This window comes from Mus musculus, chromosome 12, assembly GCF_000001635.26.
Source record: "Mus musculus strain C57BL/6J chromosome 12, GRCm38.p6 C57BL/6J".
NCBI lineage: Eukaryota > Metazoa > Chordata > Mammalia > Rodentia > Muridae > Mus > Mus musculus.
The window spans coordinates 3,393,497-3,402,747 of record NC_000078.6 but is presented as its reverse complement, the minus strand read 5'-3'; the positions used below and the strand labels follow the sequence as shown (position 1 = coordinate 3,402,747).

Here is a 9,251-nt window from a genome sequence, read left to right as displayed (position 1 = left end):
AAACCAGAGAACAGAAATTAAAGCTTTTCCTCCCCTCTCCTCCCCCGCCTCCCCACACTCTCTTTGGTTGCCACTCAGACCCTCTTCAGCCTTGACCAATCCGTGCAGTCCAGTGCTCACTCTGACCACGGTTGTACTAACCAGGATCTCGACTTTCGCACTTTAGTTGTGGACGGTCTTTCCAGAAAGCTGTCCAACCTCATGAGCCTCTCCATGTGTAGTACCCGTGGGTCTTGCTCTTGGTCATGAGAAAACTCCATCTCAAAGATAGCCGGTGGGGACACATCCAGTTCCAAAAACATTATATTTTCAGCCTGTGGTAAAATAATACATCTTCTAGGCACTGGGTCTTAAGTAACAAATAGGATGGGATACTTATAAAAGTAATCTATGAGGGTTCTTCCTACACTCTAGCCCAACTAGCTCCTGAATAAGACACAAACCTGATACAGTTTTATTAGTGAGCTGTAATCCTGGCAGGTTCTGAGTTGTTCTATTGTACATCGTAGCCATAGGCCCTGTGTTACTTGCCAACTGAGACTTGCTCTTTTTGCTCTGCTCTTTATGGGTCCTCAGGGTGTTTTTTCTCTTGACTACATACTACTATTGGTCCATCCTGCCTCATGACCACCTCCATCTTCCCTTACCTTCTTCCTTCTCCTCCTGGTCCCTACCTGAGACACACATATCCCCATCTCAGGCTCCACCTTCCTCTCCTGTCCAGTCATAGCCTCTAGCCTTTTATTATCCAATTATAAATAATAAATAATTATAAATTATTGGGGTCACATTGCTCAATACAATGCGCATATCCAGACTGCATCCTATCTTGGGGCACAGAACTTAGCATCTGAATACACAAGACCAACCCCAACCCCAAGAGGAAGCACATGCTGTAAGCATCCCTTCTCCTTGGGTTTCTCTCCCTTCCTGGTTTCTGCTTCCCAGCTTCTTACTCTGTATCTGGGATGGGACCCCATTGCCATGGCAACCCGAGCATACTGGCTGATAGGTCTCTTGTAGCCCACCGCAGAAGTTGGACGCTTCTTCATTTGGCTGTTATTCCTATAGGGAGATGGGATGATAGAAAGAGCTTATTGTTGGTTTAGTGAGATTTTACCTGTTTTAAGATGCGGTCTCATGCAACCCAGGTAGGCCTTGAACTTATATAGCCAAGGATGATCTTAAGCTACTGAGCCCCCTGCTTCAACTGCCAATGCTAGGATTATAGTCCTAAATCACCAGGATGGATTAGAAGGGATTTCCTCAAACCCAAACTAAATGTCATCATTAGGAACTATTACCCAGGTATCTGGGAGGCCCTGTGCACTCAGGGCTCTACAGTTTTCTTGTTCCAATACAATCTGACAACGTAAACTGGTATAAGGAAATCAACATATATCTGTCTTATGACTCTCTCACAATAAAAGGGCTGATTAAATGCTGGGATGAGGAGCTGAGGTTAATCCCCAGAGCCTACGTGCAGTGGTTTGAATGAGAAAGACTCATAGATTTGAATGCTTGGTCACCAGGGTGTGGCCTTGTTGGAGGAAGTATGTCATGGGAGGGGGGGCTTTGAAGCTTTCAAAAGTCAGAGCCAAGCCCAATGATGCTCTCTTCCCGTTGCCTGTGGATCCAGATGGAGAACACTCAGCTGCTTCTAGAGCACCTGGTCTGGCTGCTTGCCCCCATAACGATAATGGACTAAATCTCTGAAACTATGAGCCAGCACCAATTAAATGCTTTCTTTTATAAGCGTGGTCATGGTGTCTCTTCAAAGCAATAGAACACTGACTAAGATACCACATAAAGCCAGGCAGTGGTGGCAGATGCCTTTAATCCCAGCATTTGGGAGGCAGAGGCAGGCGGATTTCTGAGTTTGAGGCTAGCCTGGTCTACAGAGTGAGTTCCAGGACAGCCAGGGCAAACAGAGAAACCCTGTTTTGAAAAACCAAAAAAGAAACCGTGTTAAAAAAAAAAAAAAGGCAAAGCATGGTCTCACAAACACTTATAACCCTCATTCTAGACACAAAGACAGGAAGACCTCAACTAGTCAGTCCTGCCTAAGGCCAACTCTGTCTCAAACAAAAGGTGGATGGTGCTTAGTAATGACACCCGGGGTTATCCTTTTACCTCCACAGGATGTGCATACACGTCATGTATACTCTAGCATGCATGCATTCCTGTGCACACTCTTACTTGTGCGTGCACATGTCTATATACATACATACACACACACACACATTGATTATTGATGGTCTGCTTTTCCATGTCATTCATAAGAGTTAAAACAATAAAATGGTTAAACTAGGTGCATGCTTTTGATCCCAGCAGGAAAATCAAAGAGTTCAAGATCAATCTGGGCTACATAAACTCTTGTCTAAAACACCCCAAAAAGGTGAGAAGCAAAAAAAGAGAGCCATGGATCTGTTCCAGTGCGAGAACACTTGCCTGCCAAGTTCAAGACCTTAGGTTCAATCCCTAGCACAACAAAAGCAAAGGAACAGACAGGCAAACACAGAAGGAGAAATGGAGAGTGCCAGCACTTGCCTTTTGTCTTGAGACAGTGCCCATGTAAAAGCTAGACAGAGTAATAACTCCCAGGGTTGGGAGGCAGCGAGAGAAAGATCTTCAGAGATTGCTCACCAGTTAGCCTAGTTTAATTGGTGAGCTACATGTCTAGAAATAGACCCTGTCTCAAGAGATAAGGTAAGGCTGGCGTAGGGGTTAAGAGCATTAGCTGCTCTGCCAGAGGATTAGGTTCAATTCCCAGCATCCACATAATGGCTCACAACCATCCGCAACCCCAGTTCCAACGGATCTGACGCTGCCTTCTGAACAATGCATGAATGCAGTACGTAGGCATATGTGTGGGCAAAACACTCTTATACACACAAAATGACAAAGATTAAAAAATAAGGTAGCTGGGTGTGATGGTGCACACTTTTTTTTTTTTCCCAAGACAGGGCTTTTCTATGTAGCCCTCCCTGTCTGTCCTGGAACTCACTCTGTAGACCAGGCTGGCCTCGAACTTAGAAATCCACCTGCCTCTGCCTCCCAAGTGCTGGGGTTAAAGGCGTGCGCCACCACTGCCCAGCGATGGTACACACTCTTAATCCCAGCACTCAGGAGGTAGAAACAGGGAGGTGTGAGTTCAGAGTCAATTTGGTTTACCTTTCCCAGGCCAGCCAGGGAACACTCTGTTTCAAAACAATAACAAAGGTAGAGCTGGGTATTTAGCTGCACTGGTACAAGCATTTACACTCTTGCAGAGGACCCTGATTCCAATTCCAGGAGATCAAAATATCCTCTTCTGGTTTCTGAGGACACCAGGCAAGAACATAGGTACACATATAGACATGCAAAAAAACACACTCATACATAATAATTAATAATTCATTCATAATTAAGAAAAGCTGGACAGTGGTGTGGCACACACCTTTAATTCTAGCACTTGGGAGGCAGATGAATCTCTGAATTTAAGGCCATCCTGGTCTACAAAGCAAGTTACAGAATGACCATGGCTACACAGAGAAACCTTATCTCAAAAACAAAGAAACAAACAAAAATAATTTTTTGTAAGTTGGCTACTTGACCCATCCCTGTACTGCTTTGCTTTACCGAGACTGAGTCTCACATAGGCCAGAGTGACCCGGAACTTACTACGGAGCATAGCACAACCTTGGATTTTTGATCCTTTAGCTTGCACTGTCTGAGTGCTGAAGTTATAGGTATATAATAATACAGGTAATATATCATGACACTAGGGGCCGCCCCGGGCTTCATGCATGATACGTAGTAGTCTACCAACTGAGCCATGCCCCTGTCTCTTTTACTTTCTTTTTCTTCTTTCTTTCTGTTTCAGACAGCCTATGTCACCAAGGGCTGGCCTTTAACTCTTCATCATCTTGCCTCTACTGGCCAAGCTCGGGGTTATAGGCATGAGCTAGCACATTCAGCCTGTTCTGGTTTTATACTGTAGTATCTTGCTATGTAGCTCAACCTGACCCCAAACTCTTCATCATCCTGTAATCTTGCTCATCCTGTCTTGTTTTCTGCAGTGCTGGGATCACAGGCATGAGCTACCATGTCCACACCTTCAGACTTCTCCTCTGAGCAGCTTGATGAATGTAACATACTATTTGAATTGCTCAAAACAAATAAGCAGCAAACAAAACAAGGAATTGATGTGTAATTTAAAAACCAAAGGGTGGGCTAGAGAGATAGCTCAGCAGTTAAGAGCACTGATTGCTCTTCTGAAGGTCCTGAGTTCAAATCCCAGCATCCACATGGTGGCTCACAAACACCTGTAATGAGATCTGACGCCCTCTTCTGGTGTGTCTGAAGACAGTGACAGTGTACTTATATATATGTCCATAGGCAGGCCTATAGGGCATTTTCTTTTTTTTTTTTTTGGTTTTTCGAGACAGGATTTCTCTGTGTAGCCCTGGCTGTCCTGGAACTCACTTTGTAGACCAGGCTGGCCTTGAACTCAGAAACCCGCCTGCCTCTGCCTAAGATTAAAGGCGTGCACCACCACACGCAGCTCAGGGCACTTTCTTAATTAGTGACTGATGAAGGGTGTGCCCAAACCATTGTGGGTGGTGTCATCCCTAGGCTGGTGGTCCTGGGTTCTATAAGAAAGCAGACTGAGAAAGCCATGAGGAGCAAGCCAGTAAGCAGCACTCCTCCATGGCCTCCGCATCAGCTCCTCCCACCAGGTTCCTGTCCTGCCTTCCCACAGTGATGAAATGTTGTTACCTGAAAGTGTAAGCTAAATAAATCCTTTCCTCCCCAACTTTCCTTTGGTCATAGTGTTTCATCACAGCAATAGAAACCCTAGGACAACCACCTTATTTTTGAGGCAAATTCTGAACCTAGAGCTTTCCAATTAGGCTAGATTGGCTGCCCAGCAAGCCCTCAGGAGCCTAGGATTTCTGCCTCTCCCATGCTGGGATTACAAGCATATACTACCATGCCTGACTTTTTATATAGGTGCTGAAGATCTAAACTCAGGTTCCTATATATGTCACTGATAGAGTCATCTCTCCAGCCCTGAGAAGTTTGTCTTAAATATAGTTTACCATGCACACCAAAAAGTGCCCAACTCCACTCAGTGGTCCTAACTGAGCCTCTTTACAAATGAAAACAAGGGATAAGAAGGCTCTAGAAGTCCCATTCCCTTTTGTTCCCAGGGGCTCTAGGAAGCCAGAAAGGCTAGGTGCCAGAGAGTCAGCTTTAGTGCAGCCTTGCACACAGGTAGAACTGCATCATCACCCCACAGAGAAGAGTGGGAATACCAGGAAAGTAGTTTATCAATGAGAAGGAACACTCCACATCTCTTTGAATTTTCTAACAATGCTCCTAAGGTATAGATGAAACTGGGAGACAGGCTTAGAAAAGCCAAGTGCCCTTTGTACTAAGGTCGTACAATTAGCAACCCCAAAAATCAGAACCTCCCCAAGTACTCTTCTTATGACTCTGCACTGTCTTTCAGGAGTGCATGTGGGACATGCTGGGGCCAGGAACAGCCTTTGAGAACGCACACTCAGGAAATAGGATAGAGGGACGAGGCTAAGTCGGCACAGCAGCGGGTCAGTGGGAACTGGCAGTCCGACCCAATAAAGCGGCCAGGGTTATTCTGGGTGGCCTGCATAGGGAAGAAGGGGCTGGGGGAAGGGAGTCTGGAATTGGGACACCAGGCATCCATTGCTCCCTTTGCTGCCCAGGCCTACTATGTAGTAAACAGGCTATGGCTGGGTTGCGGCTCTGTAGTTATCCACACCTCCAAAGGACCCAGAATGACAGTTAACATGTCAGCAGATCCCAGGCTCCTAGGACACCCTGCCCCCAATGGACTAACATCCTATCTTTCTCTTTAATATTAAAACCCTACTCCTGGGGCTGGAGTTGTAGCTCAGTTGGTAGAATACTTGCTTAGCATGGACAAAATTCTGGGTGTCATTCTCAGGACCACATACATATACCAGGCAGGGGCATACTCCTGTAGTATCAGCACTCAGGACCACATACATATACCAGGCAGGGGGCATACTCCTGTAGTATCAGCACTCAGGACCACATACATATACCAGGCAGGGAGCATACTCCTGTAGTACCAGCACTCAGGACCACATACATATACCAGGCAGGGGCATACTCCTGTAGTACCAGCACTCAGGACCACATACATATACCAGGCAGGGGCATACTCCTGTAGTACCAGCACTCAGGACCACATACATATACCAGGCAGGGGCATACTCCTGTAGTACCAGCACTCAGGACCACATACATATACCAGGCAGGGGGCATACTCCTGTAGTACCAGCACTCAGGACCACATACATATACCAGGCAGGGGCATACTCCTGTAGTATCAGCACTCAGGACCACATACATATACCAGGCAGGGGCATACTCCTGTAGTACCAGCACTCAGGACCACATACATATACCAGGCAGGGGCATACTCCTGTAGTACCAGCACTCAGGACCACAAACATATACCAGGCAGGGGCATACTCCTGTAGTATTAGCACTCAGGACCACATACATATACCAGGCAGGGGGCATACCCCTGTAGTACCAGCACTCAGGACGACATACATATACCAGGCAGGGGCATACTCCTGTAGTACCAGCACTCAGGACCACATACATATACCAGGCAGGGGCGTACTCCTGTAGTACCAGCACTCAGGAGGCAGATCTTTGTCTACACAACAAATTCAAGGTCCACCAGCCAGTCCAGGGCTACATGAAAACCTGACTTTAAATTCAATGGAGAAGAGGCTAGAGAGATGACTGTGCTGAAGAGCACTCACTCAGTTCTCCTAGAGGACCCCAGTTTGAGTCTCTGCACCCACACAGGAGCTCACAACTTCAATTTCCACGAATCCAACACTGTCTTTCTAGCCTTTGTGGGCGGCTAGCACACAACTGGTACTGACATTTGTGCAGGCAAAACGCCCATATAAATAAAACAACAGTGGTAAAATGGAAACTTAAGCTCCATCTCAAGGGTGGACACTGTTCTCATTGTCAGTTGTTTCTAGTCACTCTTTTCTCTTGAAAATGTGTGTGTGTGTGTGTGTGTGTGTGTGTGTGTGTGTGTGTGTGTGTGTGTGTGTGTGCAGCTGGAGTTACAGGCAGGCATAGTAATCTGCCTGACACAGGTGCTGGGACTCAAACCCAGATTCTCTGTAAGACCAGCATATGCCTTTGACTACTGAGCCCTGTCTCCAGCTCCCTGCTACGGCATTCTTCTCTTACTCTGAGAACAGGCATCCAGCACCCTCTGGACTTCCTGGTCTTCCATACATTCCCAGGGCAGCAGATGGGACTTTTCTGTGTCTGCTCCCATTTTCTCCTCAGCTCACCTGCTCACCTTATTTCACAGCCCTGTGCGTCTGCATTTCACTGTCCTCTTCCTCTCAAGTCTCACACCCTGCGAAGCTTTACTTAAAGTTTGTTTGTTTTTGCTTTTTGAGACAGAGTCTCTCTGTGTAGCCCTGGCTGTCTTGGAACTCTGTAGACCGGGATAACCTTGAACTCAGAGATCCACCTGCCTCTGTCTTCTGAATGCTAGGATTGAAGGCTTTCACAACCACCACCTGGCAGCTGTAAATTTCTTAATTTATTCATTTGGGGGTAAGGACACAAATGCCATGGTCCCAATGTGGAGATGAGAGGATAGTTTGGAGGAGGAGGTCTCTCCTCCTACAGTGTGGTCCTAAGGATCAAATGCAGCCTCAGGATTGCTAGCAAGTCCCTTCATAAGCTGAGCCATGTCACCACCATCACCTATCACATAGAGACTTTTTTGAGACAGGGTCTTAATGTAGCCTAGGCTGCCTGGAACTTAAGTGCAGCCTAGGCTAACCTCAAACATGAGGCCATCCTCCTATCTCAGCCTCCAGAGTACTCAGATTACAGCAGCGAGCTACCACATATGATTTAAGGAATGTTTTTACCAAGATTTTAAAAATAAAGTTGCCTCTGTAACAAACCCAGTTTGGCCTTCTTCCCTCCTGTAGGAGGAGGGAATGCTCTCCTAACCCGGAGCCAGGTGTGGGAGCTCATGTTTCTGTCCAGGTTCTTGGGTGGCGAAGGCAGGGGGATGAGGAGGTCTAAGTCATCCATGGCTACAAAGTGAGCTTAAGGCCAACCTAGTGCACAGGAGACCCTGTCTCAAAACTATGAAAGCAAAGTGGGGAGGGTGGGACCATAGTTCAGATGGTAGAGAGTGTACCTAGCATGCATGAAGTCCTGGGTTTGATCCTAAGCACTGTACCAAACAGGCATGCTGCCACGGGCCTATGCTCTCCGCATTTGGGAGGTAGAAGCAGAAGACTCAGAAGATGAGGGGCATCTGAGGCCAACTTGTGACTCAGGAGATTGGTGTCTTCATCAATATGATGGCATGGAGAATGTTTGTAGACTGGCTCCTCTATGGCTGGGTCAAGTCTGGGCACGGGGTCTCACACCCTCATATATATCCCAGAACTGGGGAGGCAGAAAGTCAGGAGTTCAAAGCCAGCCTTAGCTACATGCTACATTCAGGGCCATCCAGGGCTATAGAGTGAGAGGCTAACTTAAATAAATAAATAAATAAGTAAATAAATGCCAGAAGTTTCTCAGAGTTGAACAGGGTAGCATGTGCCTGTAGTACCAGCTGTTTGAGGAGCTAAGGGAGGAGAGTCCTTTCAGACCAGGAGTTGGGGACCAGCCTGAGCAATGGACTAAGACTGGTCTTTATGCTTCCTTTTTTTTCTTTCTCTTTTTGTTTTTTGTTTTTGTTTTGTTTTGTTTTTTTGTTTGTTTTGTTTTTCGAGACAGGGTTTCTCTGTGTAGCCCTGGCTGTCCTGGAACTAACTTTGTAGACCAGGCTGGCCTCAAACCTAGAAATCTGCCTGCCTCTGCCTCCCGAGTGCTGGGATCAAAGGCGTGCGCCGCTACGCCTGGCTAAGACTGGTTTTTAAAACAAAGTCAAGCCCAACCATTTTCTCGTGTGACAAAGTAGACACCAAAGTAGACACTCAGTGCCTATCACTGAGTTTAACCTCTATCCCTAGAAGCAAAACAAGGGAGAAATTAAACAGGCACACTCACAAACCAGCATAATCCACCAACTCTAACCAAAATATGAAGGTAAAAGAGACAGAAAGAAGAAAAGACTTCCCAAATAAGCTGACATAGCCATGTTCAAACATTGTCCCATGGTAACAATGACCCCTTGCTTTGGAGAG

The 9,251-nt window shown here is 46.5% G+C and overlaps 1 protein-coding gene across 1 annotated transcript in view; it reads right to left on the bottom strand.

The window, feature by feature from the left end:
• Kif3c (kinesin family member 3C) overlaps positions 1–9,251 on the bottom strand; it is a 41,363-nt gene that overhangs the window by 3,747 nt on the left and 28,365 nt on the right. The window contains exons 6-7 of the mRNA NM_008445.2: positions 957–1,065; positions 142–314 (exon numbers count right to left, since the gene is read on the bottom strand). Coding sequence (NP_032471.2) covers positions 142–314; positions 957–1,065 — 282 coding nt within the window. The remainder of the gene's footprint in view (positions 1–141; positions 315–956; positions 1,066–9,251) is intronic.